The 18,721-nt window shown below is 39.4% G+C and overlaps 1 protein-coding gene across 1 annotated transcript in view; it reads left to right on the forward strand.

Annotated features, from left to right (window-relative positions):
* Nucleotides 1-18,721, forward strand: part of ABLIM2 (actin binding LIM protein family member 2) — a 106,719-nt gene that overhangs the window by 24,106 nt on the left and 63,892 nt on the right. The window contains exons 3-6 of the mRNA XM_031060072.1: nucleotides 371-554; nucleotides 10,345-10,460; nucleotides 14,277-14,403; nucleotides 16,446-16,539. Of these exons, the coding sequence (XP_030915932.1) occupies nucleotides 371-554; nucleotides 10,345-10,460; nucleotides 14,277-14,403; nucleotides 16,446-16,539 (521 nt within the window). The remainder of the gene's footprint in view (nucleotides 1-370; nucleotides 555-10,344; nucleotides 10,461-14,276; nucleotides 14,404-16,445; nucleotides 16,540-18,721) is intronic.

Raw genomic sequence — 18,721 nt, forward strand, 5'->3', positions numbered from 1 at the left:
GCAACACTGGTGCTTTAGATTTTAAAGATTTATACCCTTTATGCGTTTCTTTTAACTTGTTACGTATGTTAGATGTTGTATATGGTAAGCCTGAACTCAACTCCTACAGACTTTAACTTTGTACTCACAGCTGCTGCACTGAAGTTCTGACATTAAATAAGTCCAGGCTATTAGTGTCCAAAATACATGACAGATGTAATTTACTGTAAGAGTAGTGTCTTTCAGATGCACATCTACTCTGTGATCATCAGCCCATACACTGAAGTGCTTAAATACTCCACTATGAACTGTTCAGATCACAGGTGAAAAATCAGCCCAATTTTAAAACATTGTTTCTTGCTTTCTGAGTCTGCCTTTTCTCTTTCTGCAGCTTGTGGATGTGACCTGGCTCAAGGAGGATTTTTTGTGAGACAGGGAGACTACATCTGTACTTTGGACTACCAGAGACTCTATGGCACACGCTGCTTCAGTTGTGATGAATTCATTGAGGGAGAAGTGGTCTCGGCACTGGGCAAAACCTATCACCCAGACTGTTTTGTGTGTGCTGTCTGCAGGTAGGTTTTCGACATGAAGTTGTGTTTCTTTCAGGTGCCAGAATGCCCTGAATGCCAGGCATTCTAATCTATAGCCTAGAGACAAGGTTTTCTTTTACTCACACCTTAAAAAATTGCAGAATTAAAAAGAAAAAAAAATAAGTAATTTTGAGTGCCTCCCTTTCTTCCAAATGTATTTTTCTTTTTTATGTTATCTTATGCGTGATGTTTTCAAAGTACTTTAGAAACTTCCAGTGTCTTCGTTGTGTTTTACCCCAAGTACTGCTTAATTTCTCTGGTATCTGCTGTTTCATTTCTTGGCCTGAATTTACAAAGAATTTCAGTGCCAGTGGCTGAATCCTCAGCAGGATACTACTAGAGCCCAGTGTAGTTCAGTGGGATCATTTCCCACATGGGTCCCAAACTCAGCAATACAAGGGACTGATGTAATTTTGACCTGCATTTTAATCCTCTTGTGTAGAAATAGCACAAACACATCTATTGAGGACTTCATAAAAAAGCTTGAAGTGCACTAAACCTTCAGAAAACACACTGTTTTAGCAGTTTGGAGTAAATTGAAATGCTGCCATAGTTAGTTTCTAAACCAGTAGAGGAACCCTTCTCATCTATATGTGAAGTATTTTGGTGTCAGGTAACTGCAAACTGTTGTGAAAAGTAGAATTATCCAGCTGCAAGAGAAGCCACCCTGAGATACTCTCCCTAAAAATGGTGTGGATATTGTCCCTCTCAAGTCCCATAGCACATCCAGGTTACTGGCTTGCTTCTAAATATCATAAGAATAAGAGACAAACACTTATTCACATATTATATATGAAGTATTTTCTCTGGCTAGATCTGAGCTTTGAGGAGTACAAGAAAAGTAACCCCACTTTGAAAGGGTTTCAGAGCCCCAGGAGGGCTGGTGCAGCACAGCTCAGGTGCTCTGTGTGCTGCTGCCTCATGCAGGTGACTGTGCAATCCCAAACCAGCATGGCCAGGCCACTGTGGCTGTCTGCCAGCCCAGCCTGCCCTGCCCATGGAGTTCAGAGATCCTCCTGGGTTGATGCAGGAGCAGGACATCAAATCCCAGAGCAGCTGTGGCTCCTGACAGAATCTCAATTAAATAAAGCAGTTGCACAAATAATAATGATAGCTGTGATAGAGGGGAGACTCTGAGATGGACAAGCCTTTATTATATTAAATTCTGTCTAAGTTCTGATCCGTTTAATAGGCAATTTTTCCTTTTGGATGCTTAAAACAAATGTGGAGAGTAAAGATAAGAAAAATCCTAAAATCCTTTTCCTGTTTTATTTTTTCTTTTAATAGTAAAGGAAAATGACTTCAAGTGTATCTCATTAATTAACTGCTGGCTGCACATGCTATTGGCCTGCAGCCTGGCAGTATTACATCTTTTTTAGAGATGAGCAGAGCTAATTTTTGGTACCTTTATTCTCAGTACAAGTTCTGTAAAGTGAGGTACTTCTTCATTTAGGAGAAATCAAAAAACTGGTTGATTCCATTTTTCTGGCTAAACATGCTTGTATCCTCAGTCACACCACTAGAGCTTAGCAGAAATGTATTTAACTGTCTATTATTGCACTTAGAAACTACCTACCTTGGGTTTCAGGCCATTGGAAATACCAGCTCCTGCTTTATTTAGTTGTTCAGTAGAGACACCCAGATCTGCTTCTGTTGCTTTTCTTGGAAGGACACACAAATTCATATTGTCTTCATCAGAGCCAGCAAATGCCCTGCTGACTAGCAGGATTCAATTAGTGTCTCCCAGGGGGGTTGTAACACTGATTTGTGGTGCAGAGCAGCAGAAGAATCCTGTCATGTGTTTATATGCTTTAAATCAGCTTCAATTACCCCTGTCATTGCAAGCCAGACATAACCTGTGTTTTTTATGGGGAAGGTTGTCCTATCTAAACATCATCAGCATTTATTTTATTGAGTGATAGCTTCAGTAAAAATAAGGTTGGTAGGCTGTAAAGACATGTTGTTCAAGCCAAAAGAAGCCTGTTTGTTTTTTAAGAAACAGTAATGATAAAAGCAGGGGGGGGAATGGTGTAAAGCTCTCTGCCTTGATATCTTCCTTGGTGAGAAGAGTCAGGAGAACCATTTGTGCCCTTGTTTTTTACAGATGGGCAGAAACCTTAAATACTGCACCAAGGCACGCTGTCAATAGTAGTTGATGGATGATGCCAACTGAATTTGGCATCACCTTTTACAGCCAGACTTTAGTGTGGGTGCTGTGTTAGAAATCTAACCTCCAGAATGGTGTGAATTTGAGAGGTGGTGACTGCTTGCCTGCCAGTGGGGCTGATCCTGCTCTCGTGGAAACCAAGCCAGGCCCTTACCATCTTCAGCATGAAAACACTGGCAGCAGAAGGCATTTTGCACTCATGACACATTTCTCCAGAATGCTGCAGGATCATTAAAATTCTTTTAAATGAGCACTTCTGCAACCCCTATTTCTGTAGCTGCTGATGTAACACTTCTGAACTGTTTCTGCATTGCATAGTAAACCAGTGCCAGTAGCAAGTCCTTTTTTTCCTCCTTATTTTCAGAGAAGATAAGGTTTGCATGGAAACATGTGAGAAGTGTATGGTAGCAGCAGTGGGAAAACCTAGCTAGCAGGAGCAGTGGGAGAAAGTCAGCAATCCAAGCCCAGTTGTCTCCTGATATTACTACTGTAGGATGCCACATGGCCCAGTGTCACAGGGAGCTGTGTTCCTTGTACCCTCTGCACTGCATTTGTAACCTGCTGCCCTCCTCTGTGAAAAAGCTGGAGTGTCAGGAATGCAGCTCATCCCTGGGCATCTCTTGGGAGTCAGATGCAACTGCCCAGGGCTGCCACAAGCTAGAGTCTAAAAAAAATAAATTAATTAGTATTCAGAGAAAAACTGGTAGAAGTACAATATATTGTGCCATCCTACTTGATTGTTTCTCTCTATCTTGTGTTAACCAAATAGCTCTTAAAAATAAATCAGGTTTCAGTTGCGTGTTTGCTCTGCTGGAGTAAAGATTAAGGACTTAATCCCTTCTTCTTCCAGTGCTGTTCATAGTCTAGTGAAACCTTTTTTCTGCTGTGGTGTTCTGGGATGATAATGCCTAAAACTAGGAATGAGTGGAAGAATAACAACGTAGATTGAAAACTGTTGCAGATTAAATGCTTACTTTGAATTCCCAGGAAGTGGCTGAGCAATCTTCTTATAGCTTCATTAATTGGAAGGAGCTGTGTCCTCCAGAGGGCTGCCAAAGACATTTCCTTCAAAAGCTTCATGTGTTTGTAAAATGGAAATAGAAAGAGGGAGAAAATTGAGGCTGGCTGTAGCAATAGAAGCTTAATTTTATTAAAATTGTGCACATAGTTCTTACATGGCTGTTGTAGTCAGGACAGTTTGGCTCTTATGTAGGATGGGAAAGGGCAGGACATTGAGTCTTTCAGAAAGAAATGGGTTGTCATACCTGTGATAATGCTTTGAAAATGGAATTTTCAGATGTCTTAGTGTGTTAACAAGTCCTATAGATTTAGTAAGCATATATAAGATGTATGATCTGTCTAATGTGGTACCTAGAGTATGATTTCTGTTGCTTGTGGGCTGTATATTCACTGAATACTAAGAACTGGGATTTGATTTTATGGATGTTATTGTAATTAGTAAAGTTGGGGGGTTGGTGTTTATGTATCCAGTTGGAGGAGTGTATGTAATGGTTGCCCCTTTAGTTTCTGTATTCTTGTACCTAAAAGTTGGGAAAAAAAATTCTGGCATGTAAATGATAAAGAGAGGACAAGTTGACCCCTAGGTGGAGGATAGATTAGCACACACATCCCAGATTATTAAGGAAACAGGTTTGTGTTTACTTTACAGAATTTTTATATTTAAGTTTTAATGAGCTCAGGAAGTTTTCTTTTAAAACAGCATCTTGACAGAAGCTGAATATGTGCCACGTAGAGGTGAATAGTATGTGGAGGGGAAAGAGGCAGATACATATTATCCAAGTTGTTGCCTGCCAAGTCAGCTATAAAAACCTCTTTCAACCTATTTGTATTTTTACTGTCTTCAAGAAGGTAATTCACTTTGGCCAGGCAGTTGAATATAAAAAAGTCAGAAAGTTTAAGTTCTTTTCTTTTTTTCAGCAGAAGATTGTGTAGTCCTACATATATAACACTGCTACTTCTAGAAAGAACTGGCATCTTTTGTGTATGTATGTCTTTAGAAATTAGGATAATACTGAAAATTGAAAGTTCAAATTCAGTTTCTTTTTAAACATAGCAATCATTACAGACTTCTTTGAATATGCTAAATTTTTTATTTGCTCACTTTTTTTAGTGCTGCTGAATTTGGAAAGGGTTTGGTTTCCACTTAAACAGTACCTGGTGCTTCTTAAGGCATCTCATGAAGTGGTCTTCATCTCACCACCAGTCACCCACTGAACACTTCTAGGTATTGTAGAAACCTACAGGGTGTTGAGCCCACGATTTTGCAATCAGCCTGAGTGTTCTTGGCATTTTGATTCTAAACCAAATATATTTATCAATATGTGGTTCTTCCTGAACAAAGGGGTGGTGGTGTGTTGCTCTTCAGGTTAAAGTGTGCTACTCTTTAGAGGAAGGGTCTGGAGTGCAAGTCCTGCGAGGAGCAGCTGGGGGTACTGGAGTTGTTCATCTGCAGAAAAGGAGGCTCAGAATAGGCTCTCTACAACTGCCTGAAAGGAGCCTGTAGTGAGCTTGGGGTCGGTTTATTCTCCCAGGCAATAGGACAAGGGGAAATGTTATTCCAAACAGCTTGTGTTGTGCCAAAGAAAGTTCAGATTGGATATCGGGAAAAGGTTCTTTGCTGAAAAGGGGGGTTAAGCATTGGAACAGGGTGCCCAGGGAAGTGATGGGGTCACCATCTCTGGCAGTGTTCATGAAATCAGCAGACATGGCACTATGTGATGACATGAGCACGGTGGAGTTTGGTCACAAAGATTGGACTTGATGATCTTGGAGGTCTGTTGCAAACCTAGTGATTCTGGGATTCTTTGGCTCTATATGGAGCATCCCTATAGCCCTAGAATAATGTAGGATGGAAAGGATTTGTGGTGGTCCTGTGGTCCAGCTCCTGGCTCAAAGCAAGTCCAATTTGAGTAGACAGCTGATGGCATTTCTTCAAAAAATTTCCAACAGACTCTGAACAGTGTGTTCCAGCATTCAACAAACTCATGGTAATTTTTTTTCCTTATATTGAGTTGACATTTCCCATGTTCCAGCTTATGTCTGCTGCCTCTTGTCCTTTCACTCTTTACCTCTGAGAAGAGCATGGTTTTCCAGTTTTGTGTAGATGTCATCAGGTAGTTTTAGACAGCAACACAATCTCCCCTGAGCAGATACATCTGCTGCAGCCCCTGCCTGCCCATGTGTCCTGTACTGCACTCTGAACCTGGGCACCTTCCCTCATCTCCCTCCAGCAAATCTTGTCCTGAGGAGCCCAAGATGGTGCCTGCTGCAGTCTCCTAAATTATGAACAGAGGGAAGATCACATCTCTCTGTCTGCTGGCTACACTAATGCCTCCCAGGAAGTGGCTATTCAGTTGCTGTGAGGATGTGCTGGTAACTCATGTCCAACATGGTATCCGCTGAGACCCCACATCTTCACATGCTTTCCAGCTGGTTAACCCCTGTGGTGCACTGGTGCATGGGGCTGTTCCTCACCTCTTATAGGATTTAGCATTTTCCCTCACTGAAATTTGTGTAGATGGTAGATAGCACTCAATGTCCACTTTGTATCATCATTTTAATGATGGAGCACCTTGAGGGATGTGATTGTACCAGGTACAAGTTAGAGCAGAATTTGATCCTGCTGGTCCTTAGGATGCTGTCTGACATTACACCTGACCTGGTGAAACTGCAGCCACCTACTGACATGAATAGGTTTGCTCTCTCAACAGCCTGACCACAAGCTTGTCTTAATTTTCATATATCAAATTTAGTTGACTGCTCAGCCACAGAGTCAGATCAGCAATTTAAAGAATAGATGGGCATCCATTTGCTCTGGGAAAAAAAAAAGAAAACCAAAAAAACCCCACTTTCCTTTGTTCCTCCCAGAAAACTTGAATGACTTGCCCACAGCTGCATAGATTGAGGTGTGGTGCAGAGAAAGACAAAACCTTTTGGTTTCAACACACAGCCTGGATTAGGCTGACGGTGATTTAATGTTTTACAATATAGTTTTGTTGGTCACCTCCAGATTTTTTTTCTGGGTTTGCAAATACTGTAGGCAGGTGGATAAAACAAAATTTGTTGGGAAATGAATCATAGATGTATTAAAATTCTGCAAGTCATTTGAGAGAGCTGCTTTAAAAATGCTCTTAATTCTCATTTTAAAAATAGATAATCCAACTGTGAAAATCTCACTGAATATTTATTAAAGGATAAGTAGCTAATTAAAACCCTGTCCTGTTTTTTGCAATACCTAGCAGCGTTCAGTGGGTGACTGGTGGTGAGATGTCGTTGTATTTGAAGGCAGATATGCTGCTCTTAGCCTAAAATTCTATATATAGTCCTGCTCACAACTTACAGAGCTCAGAAACTGAAACCTTGTTAATTGGCTGTTGCCACCTTCTGTTGTGCCTTCACTCCTACTGGCACTGAAATTCTTGAGCAGAGCTGCTTGTGAAAGGGAGAGGTCAGCTGGTACAGGAAAACTGACAAATGTGTGGGGTATGAATTCTCAGTGAACAAGACAGTGAAACAAACTTTGAAACTTACTTATAGGTTTAAAAGACCTGTGAGGGGAAGAAATGTCTGTCTGTACCTTGGGGTGGATGGACAGCTCCAAGGGATATTTCTCTGGGTTTTTTTAAGAACAAGATGTCTTGCATATTTGGAGAACAATAAAGAATCGAAAATGTTGCTCTCTCCTATTGGAATGGAAGGGCATGGTGATTGGCTACTGAACCATTAGAAAATAAACCAAGCACAGTGTTTTTATGGGCTAGGAAACCCCCGAAGTGCCCTCCCATCTAAGGAGGCTCTGTGACTTGCTGTGGTGCCTATGAGCTTTGGCACGCTTGGAGGTGTCATCTGCCTGCTTCTGTCTTTGTGCCATAGGAGATGAATATTCCTCTTCTTCTCCTCCAGTTTTAACTTGTTTCCTTTTGGATTGTCTGGTTGTTCAGACAATGATGAGATGAACCAATTCAAAGTGGGCAGTCCCTGCTTCTACATTACCTGCTGCTTGGTACATCTGTTTGAGAGGGGCTTCTGTGCTCAGTTGGAAGTTCAGTTGGATCTTTATTAGGAAAATGTAATTATAAGATACACCTCACCTCTCCCTACTGCTCCTTATATGCTGCATACAGGATTGTTCAGTAGTCAGAGTCATTCTTCAGAGCAGTGAATTGCTCACAGCCCCAGCACATCACCATCCCCGGGATTATTAATGGTGCAAACCCTGCTGTTCAACTGAGACATCTCATGAGAGGCCAGCTGGGTCATGAGCTGAGCCCAGCCTTGGTTCCCACAGCAAAACACACTTGAAGGAACTGTCCTGCCTAGGGCATGCAACTGTGCATAGGAGTGAGAGATGCCAGGGTGGTTGTGTGCTGGTATCAGTGCAGCAGGGTGCTGCTTTTGTGGGGGGTTAATTTGGGGCAGATTACCAGTGGTTATAATAAGTCTGTGTGTTTCTGTAAGTCAAGATGAGATCTCTTCCTGAAAACATGCAGGAGATTGGATACAAGTTCCTGTCTCAGTTCTGGAATTGTTGAAATCCCTTGGCTTGTCTCTTTCCAGGTCAATGAGTCGTGCTAAGTTCTAGGCTTGATTTTGTAATATTTTTTAAAAATTAAAACATGATTAAATGGTTTCATTCATATTTGCAGTAGAAAACTAGAATAGCATTTGAATTGTATCACTCAATTTTTGAGACAGTTTTTGGTAATTAATCGTGAATTTGTATTATCTATATAGAAATGTATCACTTTTACTAATTTTTATTCAAATGTATGTATGTTCATTTGAATAAGCTTTGGATTGGTCCCGATGACCTTCAGAGCTCCTTTCCAGCCTCAACTCCTCTGTGAGTTCATAAAGCTCTTTTATCATTCTCTGTATTAGAAGTATCTCTGACTTTTAAAAGTGTCAAAATCTATCTTTTATGACCTAAAAAGATAGCATTGGGAGTTTTTTTGAATGTGTAACGCAGAAGCTTGCTGCTGCTGCACTGCTGCAAGACAGGACAGGTTTGCTCACTGGAGTGCAGCTCCACCAGGCTTGTCACACTGGAAACAGTGTTGTCTCTTCGTTAAGTTATTGAGTAAAATTCATGGTACAAAATCCTCTCTGGAACAGATGGAAATTTAGGCCTCCTGGATCTATACTAATATGGTGTTGGACCTCATTGTACCAGTCATGCATGGATCATTGAGTTGGGTCAGAGAGTAAGGCAATATTAAAGGCTATTTCCATAGAGTATTTTTACTTATTGTAACTTTGAGTGACAAGGTAGAAAGTTTTTTGACTATAAAGACTTGAGAAAGAGAAAAAAAAAGGTGAAATGCAGAATTCATTATCAGATATCAAAAAAGAGAATAATATTTACACTCCATGTCTCCTCATGATTTTTTAAATTATCACCAGTGGTCCAAAATGGATGGTTGGATGGAAATCAGCATTTAGCTGGTTTCAAATATATTTTAGTAACATTATATAGAAACAAAGGACAGCATTGCTTCTGTTCTTTTTCTAAGTAATAAAAAAATATTTTAAGCATAATTCAAGTGTCGAATAAGTTTCCCTTAGGCAGTTTTGGAAGCAAAGTAATGTTCAAGTTTAGCACAATGTGTCTGTGTAGCTTTTGTAGTGGAGACAACCTCGCAATTGGTATGAATTCGATAGCATTTGTGGGAGAAGCCATGAGTTTTAATGAAATGTTAATGAAACAGTGTGGTCAGATGGACTTCACCATGAAGCAGAAGGTGTGTGTTATGTTTGTGCCCCATTAAGCCATGTTTTGATAGCTTGGGTAGGGATTTAGTTGGACATGAGCTTTGGGTGGAGTGAAATGTGTTTCTAAATCTTCACTATCCTTTGCTGCATATGAAGTGATTTGTCCATCTGGCTCCCTTAGAGGAAAAACCTCAGTGGTTTCTGTGCCCAGACAAGGAAGTGCACAGCAGAGAGCTTTTGTTTTAAGAACATTGATAAAAAGGAATGATTTAATTAAGTGTAAGGAGAGCTGTTGTTCGGTAGGGAAAACAAATAATGTAGACACTGTGGGTTTTATAACTGGGATAAGTTTTTTCCCTTTAAGAGTTCAATACCATTTGCTTTCTGAACACATAGATTAAGACAAAGACTTTGATGTGATAAAAGTTCTGAGGACAAGTGCTGATTTTCAATGTATAAAAGTCATCACTCTCATGCAGCTATTTAACAACATAAAAGCAGCTGCATTTGCCTCTACTTAACTCCCTGTAATGCCAATTTTACTTTCATTCTGTAACTGATCCTGTTAGTGATGAACTCTGGCTGATACTACATTTCTTAGATACACAACAATTTGGACTTGAGTGCTCACTGTGTTTTTGTAGCTTTAGATATTATTATTTTTCCTAAGAAGCTGTAACCATCTGCATTTGAAGTTGTCTGTTTGATTTGCCCCTTTGATACTTAAGCCTCTAAGTGGCTGGAAAACTGAATGAGAACTGAGCAAGCAGAGACAAAGAAGCCAGAATATAATCAGTTCCTTTGTGGGAAGATATTTAATTTTGATAAAGGCATGAGATTGTAACCAGTTTGCTTTTGTTTCTGCTGTTGCAGGTTGCCTTTCCCTGCGGGTGACCGGGTAACTTTTAATGGGAAGGAATGCATCTGCCAGAAATGTTCCCTGCCCCCTGCCAGCAGCACTGGCTCCTTCCCTGTACAGAACCTGAGAAGTAAGTACAGATTTCTGCTCTTTTCAGTCAGCACTTAGTCTGCACAGGTTTAAAGAACATAATTTTACACCAGTGTGTAGAATCTGAACTTCTACTACTCTGCTGCATAAGAGGTGTCATGAAATATGAGGTAGCCACGTGAAAAAGTAGAGGGTGATTTTTCAATAAAGTATGATGCTAAAAAGAAGAACAGATGGTGCTATTATAGGATTAACAATACATTGAACCTCTCAAAGATTTGATTAAAATGAACTAAATCAAATTATTTGGAGAAAAACATAATATAGATGCTAATGTTTTTGAGGATTTAGTCCAAGTCCATCTGAAATAAAAGCCAGGGTGAGATTTAATTATTTTTAAGTGTTCCAGCTTCAGAAAATATCAGTGGCAGGACTGCATGGCTAAATACTACACAGCAAGGGGTTTAATGTGAAGTGTCAGTGGTGGGCATTCACATTGACCTCAGACTATTGTGCACTATCAGAAAATACAAACAGTAGGGGAAAGAAATGTGGTCTTTTCACACCAACTTCTTTGCAGTAGATTATACAGGGATGGTGTTTCTCTGGACTCCATTCCTCTGCTGTTTTGCTCATAAAGTGCTGCCATGCTTTAAGAGTCCACTGCTAACTTCATGTAATTAAACAGCAGCAGCAATTCAATTAAACAGCAAAGACAGAAAAATTTTTAATGACTGTTGCATCAGGCTGGATTCAGCGTGGCTGAGGAGGGGCCCCATGGATTGCTCATCTTCCTGTGTAAGGAGTCTTAGCCCACTTCTCGGAGAAATCTCTCCTTTTTTTCTGTTTTCTTTCCCCCCCACACATTTCTTCACCGAGGTTTTCACCATCTCAGTTCTACAGTTCATCAGTCAAACCTGCTGTGTGAATGCCCTGTGAGATGCTCTACTGCTTCCTCTTGCTAATGCCATTCTCTTTTGGGGATAGGTTGGCCCTCGCTGTTAGGTGCTTTCTCTTGTCCCTTATTCCTGAGATGGATCCTCCTTGGCCACCTTTGCTGTCTCCTTGTCAGATGTGAAAAGTGCCTTTGACTACAATGGGCATTATTAGCCTGGTTGAGTACTGACAGGACAAGTTCATTTGGTTATCTGTGGTGCAGAATCCTTTAATGTATTTACATTCCCTTTCTCTGTGCACACATGCACTGGAGAGTTTTTCTTGTCATTGCATTTCCTCAGCTCTCTTTGGTCACTACACTGAGCTTTCCCAGAGCACAGATACCTGCAAACATCAGCAAACCACTTGCCTCAGAGGGAAACAGCACTGGGAGCAAGCACATCTCTGTGGCAAAACCTGACCCTGGAAAATAAAAGTTTACCTTTTCCCCACATTGCATAGAGCAGTGAATGGTGTATCTCCTGACAAGAGCTTTCTTGGAAAAGACCTTAATGCTTTAAACGAGCAACTCTTGTTAGTAGCGCACAAAAACATGACCTCAGGCAAACTTTTTCAAGGAAGGAGTAGTAGTACATTGAGCCTCTATTACATGTGGTTTGTTCCTGTCTCAGGACTGTCTGATGTGTACCATGTGTGCTGTTCCCCAGCCTGTTTATCTCAGCAGTGCTTTCAGAACATCTCTTGGGGACTCACTGAGCTCCCAGCATCACTGCCCGGTCTGACAAGTCCTCCTATTTTCATCCTCCCCTTTTGCTTCTAACCTCCTTCATGCATTCTATTTGCAAGAAATGAAGAATGTAAAATACTTGCTTTCTGCCTGAGTCCTTGAATTATTTATTATAGAAGTACCTACCTCTCTGTTTTGTTTTGTTTTATAAAACAATAGCTCTGAAAACCTCTTGTGACAGTGTTGATTTTGAGAGAGTACTCAAGGAAGAATATTAACATGGAGCAGCAAATTGATGTGTTCTGCAGAGTTATTGCTTGAAATTAGTTGAGTCACCAAAGGATGCTGCATCCAAGATGGGAAGACAAGGACATGCATCAGTAGGCAGTGTTGGCATAGCAACCACAATATTTGTTTGTAATTATCTGGCACTCTACAGAGAAAGCAGCAGTTGGGAATAAAAAAAGTAGCTCACAAAATGCTGCATTTCTGCCCACCCAAGCTTAAACCAGATGAAAGGTGAATGACATTTGAGCACATGATGTTGTGTTCAGTTTGTGAAATAAACCTTCAAGCAGTCAGATTAAATTAGATTTCCAGATGAATCCCCAGTACAGGGGAGATCACAAACAAATTCTGATTGCAGTTGAACAACAAATACTGTAGAATACTGCAGGGACTAAAACCAGGCACACACCCAAATGTTCTGTATTATTAGCAAAACTCAAATGTTCTGATCTGTAGTGCACATGCTTTTGTGCTAGGCTTGTTTCCAGGTATTGGTGCTCTGGAGGGTAACATTAAAGAGCCACATTATTGCTCCCTCAATACATTCCAAATCCACTAAAGGAAAATACAAACTGTGCTTCATCATTGTGTGCTCAGAAGTGAAACATTTACAATTTCACTTACACTGTCTCATTAGGGTCATGTAACCAGTGAAATACAGTCTTAAATCAGAAAGTTTTTAAGAAGACTGTTTAAATGCTTTAATGAGATCCTAGGTTGAGAGTTCTTTCTTAATAACTAGATAAATCTTTCTAATGCTTTTGCATAGCTTTGTCTTCCATATAAGACATTGTTATGGGTTTGTTTTCTCTCCTGGCATTTCTGAATTTCTAAGTGTCTTTCAGGTTTTGTCTTTTCTCTAGGAAATTATTGGTATACCTGAAGAATTCCTAAAAATACTATGTATTTTTCCATATGAGATGGAAGGTATTTTATGGAGCATTAGAAGATTACTGAGATATTGCTACTAGAATCAATTTATCATTGGCATTTATCCTTTTTTTTCCATATATTCTACTACTTTAACATTTAATAAGAAAATCATCCATAGACAGGAAGTCTGTAGAGTGAAGGATGAATGAGAGATGGACCTTGTAGGGTATTAGAGGGTTCATTTGGGTTATAGAGAACCAGATCCAAATCCCTTGTCTACATAACTTCTCTGAAGAGGGCAGAAACTGATTGTAGGTTTGGCTTTTGTTAGCTTAGTCAAATCTTCCATTGTTGAAAAGAAAGGCAACCAAACCCCCAGACAGTCTTGTTCTCTGTTACTCTTTCTGGGGAGTATAACTATTTACCTACAGCCTGTTTAACCAATATAGACTAACCTCTGTTACCAGTTATTGCATGTTTTACATGTATTTTTTTGTTAGCACCTCTTGAAACTTTATGTAAGTGATTTTTTGTAGATAATAAATACATAGATGGTCATCACTTTCATATATTGAAATGTCACTAATGCCTCTTAGGTATTGGTGTGTTTTACTGGGTACAGGAAATTTCATACCAGAATTTCAGCTTGGATTTTTTTCATGATCGCAAAAAAAATTTCAAATAAGTAGAGCTTGCAGATCCAAAGGCAAAGGCTAATATGAAGAATCAGTTGTTTTACTCTTTGTCTTTTTTATTTCTTTTATCAGGCTGATTTGCAATGCTTGAGAAATCAATCAGCAAAACTTCATTTTTTTTAAACACAGTATCAATGAAATAAAATAAACCTAAGTCACTAGGAAACTGAAGTCATCAGCTTTTTTCTTTGAATGATGCATGTCCTGTAGCAATTTCAGAGCTTTCCAAGGGCAGCAACACTTGCCATCCATCAGTGAGCAGTGGAGCCTTTGTGAGCTGGTACTGGGACACTGATGGATCCTTGTGCTGCTGTAACCAACTGCTGCAGGACCACCTAAAAAATATGATTCACTCATTTGGGCTCTTCTCTTGCAGATTGTGGGGGCTGTGGTTCAGAAATAAAGAATGGTCAGTCCTTGGTCGCCTTGGACAAACACTGGCATTTGGGCTGTTTTAAGTGCAATACATGTGGCAAGCTACTGAATGCAGAGTATATCAGCAAGTAAGTAGAGGAGTATTTTCACCTCTTTAATCATTCTTTTAATGCCAAATAATTAATTTATCGTTGCATTTATTTGCATTGTTAAGGTTTAAAGGTAATGCATAATAGAAATATAATATATATATTATTATAATATAATTAAGTAATGTAATATATAAATGCATATTGCATTACCTTTATTTTTTATATATATATTCAGAAATATATAAGATATTAGAGATTATTGTCTCAATTATTACCTAAATTGTATTTTAAAAAATGAAATGGAGAAAAGTAGAAGTAACATTTTTCCACTTACCTGGAATGGGACTTGACAAAGCAGCTATGCTGCGAAGAGGCAGCAGGTGGAATTTGTTTCCAAGACCCAAATGTATGCCCTTAGTTACCTATGGTTTGCTCTCTGTGATGCTGTAATGTAAACACACAGGTACTGCTCTTTCTATATGCGTTACATAAGAAGAAAGGTTAGCCAGAAGTTCATTAAGGATGTACATGCCATGATGTTGTGCAGCTCCAGACCCTCATGCTGTCAGATTTGGCCTGAATGTGATGACAGCAATGAGAAAGAGCACAAAGCACACAGACCACATCCCATGTCAATACTTTGATCAGGCCAGTGCCATGCAGGTCTTTCACTGGCCAAGGCATCTGGGATTAATTTCTGCTTCAGAGAAGTGTGTTATGTTGAAATTTTCATAAGCAGCAAAGGAACTCAGTCGCCAGAGCCCAGAGAGGATGGAGTTTCAGAGCCTATGTCCCCCTGACTTTCAACAATTCTTTGGATTTCGGTTAAGTACAACATTTAATTTCACAGCTTGCACTGGAGAACAATATTTATTAAAAGGGTGTTCTTAAATGAGGTTTTGCATTGTCTCAGTGTTGGGCAAGTCTGCTGTATTTTAGTACAGTGCTTTTTTTGCTTGTTATTGAATATACCTCCCCCCATAAATTGTAAAGATATAATTACTGCAAAATTGTCTTTTTAAAAAGGCTAAATGCCAAACAAAATAACTCAAGAGAGGAAATTTAATTAATTCAATTAATTATTGTGATAACTTCTAGGTTAGTCTCTAAGAAATCTGACTTCCAGGCTATAAAATTAATTTCTATGTTTCTCCAGGGAAATGTCTGATAAAGTTATGCCTCTACTGATAAATCTGTCTTATCATGGGCTGTTTTAGTATAACAAGCAAAACATATTTAACTATGTTTAACTTGAACTTTGAAGCACGAGAAGAGTCTCCAGTATCTTCTTAGAGCAATTTATTTTCATTCATCAGTTTAATGGTGTACAATTTAGTAAAATTGTAAAATGTAAAATTAACAGTTTCTTGCCAGGGCAATAGTCCAAATGTTCTGGTCTTGACACTTGAAAATAAAAGCTGAGACTCCATTTTTTTTTTCATATCTCTAAATTGTATCTTAACTCACTGGTGGTGGTGAAATAGCTGCTTACATCATACATGAGCACACGCTGCTGCTCAGGCTGAATTCTTGTAGTCATTGCTGGCTTCTGTGGAGCAATTCCCAAGTTGTTTGATCCATGACTGCCTTTAAGCAAGTCCAGTCAAGAGTGCCAGTAGATTTAAATGTTTATAAAAACTTGGTTTACAGACAAGATATTTGAGAAATTGCTCTCTGCAGTCTCAGCTAAAGGATTAGGTAATACAAATATCAGATGATGCATCAGTTGGATGAATTAGATTATAAGAGGGGAAGAGTAATATGGTGAAATGACTTTCCAGAGAGGAGGAAACACGTGAAAGAAGTTAATGGGTAACATGATTAAACAGGTGGTGGGAGGGTCTCAGAGACTGAGTTTTATTACAAGGCTGAGTTTGGCAACAAAGGAGAGAAGTGGTCCAAAATAGTTGTTCACTACTATTCAGCTTTTTACAATATTAATGACTGCGAGGGAGGCAGGAAAGTCCATAAATACCCTGTGAAGTGTTGAAACATTGACAAATTTTAGATGCATAATCTCCCAGTGAACTGTAAGCTCACGTAAAGCAGCATCTGTACAGCCTGTTGTTCTTCCCTAGGGATGGGGTTCCGTATTGTGAAACAGACTACCATGCCAAGTTTGGGATCAGGTGTGACAACTGTGAAAAGTACATCACAGGAAGAGTGCTCGAGGTAAGGAGAACCTGTCGTTCAAGCACATCTCAAAGTGTACCAAAAGACTAGCTCTTTTAGATTTGGTCCTGTGCTCACAAATGAGTGTTAATGCCACAGCTTAATGTAACTTTTATTGAATACCTGGAACTCTGTCTGTAATCAGGTCTTTTGTTTCTTCTGTTAATGATTTGGTAGTACACAAACTCCCTAACTGGATATTTATGGTACTAGAGAATGTTCAGGCAGCCCAAGTAACAAATGAATGTGTTATCAGGCATGTTTTAAAACTTGCATTAAATTAATTTGTAATGTCTGCTTTTTTTTTCTCTTTTATGTTCCCCAAAGATAGGATGAAGCTGTTGAAAAGTAAAATGAATGATTTGAACTGTGTTTTTGCAACCAGAAATGAACTGTGTGGCAGAGATTTTTTTTGCACTTGTTCTAAGAAGCAGGAAGTTGTTTAGTGTAGGGGTATGTTTATGCACTATGCAAAAATTTCCATATAACTGACCCAATGTCACAAAATTAATATATTTCTTTGATCAGAATAAAGTTTATCCTTGGATCTAAGTGTATTGTTACCCTGTCAGTGTCATCAATTATCCGCTTTTTCTTTCTGCTTTTCCCTGTGAAGTCCAAGCAGTATTGGAGTTAGGAAGAGTTGTTCAGTTCACTCTTTTCTCTTCATCAGCTAAGAAAGCCTGGAGAAATCCCAAAGGGCTTCCACCAGAGAAAGATCTGCTTGGAGTCACACAAAGACTTAACTGTCCAAGTGGTGGACAATGATAACTTGTTAGGAGCTGATGAGCAAGTATCCAATCTAGATGGGAATCTGTCTGGGATGGGATGATATGGTGTTAACAAAGGCACGAGAGACTTTTCCATTAACAAATGTTTTTACAAACCTCTCTGAAAGGAGATTTCTAAAAGGGAATTTGAAAGAGTATAAAGACAGTTTTCTTATTTTTTTGCACACAATTGTCTCAACTGGAAGAGGCAAAACAAAAGAAAACATCTTAAAACCTTGAAAAATGTAAAAGGTGACCAGTGGAAGCTGTTATATTTTTTGAGAGGTGTCAAGCATTGGCACTGAATGAAAGGGAGTAAAAGGGGGTGAGATATGAAAGTGAAGGTAATTAGGAGAGGTGAATGCAGAGAGAAGAGTTAAAGCATTGGCAAATTTGGAGTGCACTTACTCAGAGCAGTTTACAAGGAGTGATTAATACTGAGGCAGGAGAAGAACAGAAGCTCCAGTTTCTGTACTGACTCTTGGCTTAGCAATATTTTGTTTTTCTGTCCTTGTTCTTGCCTTGAAATATGTGCAAGAATGTTCTTTTTATGTGGTAATATTTTACCTGCAGTGTGGTTAAACAATAGCATGTGGTGTGGTATGATTAAGAACTGGGTCCTTACTGTCTCTATGGGTATTAAAAAGAAAAAAAAGGGCTTAAAGATCTGCAGAGTAACATTACCAAGCGTGATCTGTGGGACCTGGGAGCACATGTGACTGTAGTTGATTCTTCTGTCTGCTTGGGGAGAGTGTACTGAATAAGAAGACTGTTCCTTGTTTTTATTGTAGATGGGCCAGTAACAAACTTGGGAAAAGCTAATTTTTGAAAGCTATTGTAGGACTTCTGCCATGACAGATTGCATATGATGGTTTTGGTCAGTTGTGTGTGTGTGTCCCTCTTCTCTCCATTCCCCTGTGTTGCTGTAAGGACAGCTCTGTACCACTGATCCTCATCTTGCTTTGGTACTGGTTCAGGCTGGGAGCTACATTCATTGGTCTGTGGCATTTAACTCTGGAAAAAATACTGATGCAAGATTCCAAAACATTAAAAAAAAATAGATGAGGAGAAAGGACTTTCAGCATCTGTAAAAGCACAGATAGTATCATTGTGAACCAGGAAACATAGGTTGAGGTTAGAATGGAGCAGGAAATGGATTTGAACAGTTACAATGACATTTAATGCCTGGACACTGGTTGGAACAACCTGGAAATTTTATGATCTGTAATTTTTTTTTTCTGTAGAACTGTACAAAACAATTTGTTGGTTTATGTGCAACAAAGCTAATGAAGCTTGAACATGGGTGCGTGTCACATGCCCTAGCATTCTGCTGTCACAGTAGGTCCTGTTCCTCATGACATCTCCCAAGATATCTTCTCCCAGCCCCTCTGTTTTTCCATGACACATCTCCA

The sequence above is a fragment of the Geospiza fortis genome, unplaced genomic scaffold (genome assembly GCF_000277835.1).
Source record: "Geospiza fortis unplaced genomic scaffold, GeoFor_1.0 scaffold147, whole genome shotgun sequence".
NCBI classification, from domain to species: domain Eukaryota; kingdom Metazoa; phylum Chordata; class Aves; order Passeriformes; family Thraupidae; genus Geospiza; species Geospiza fortis.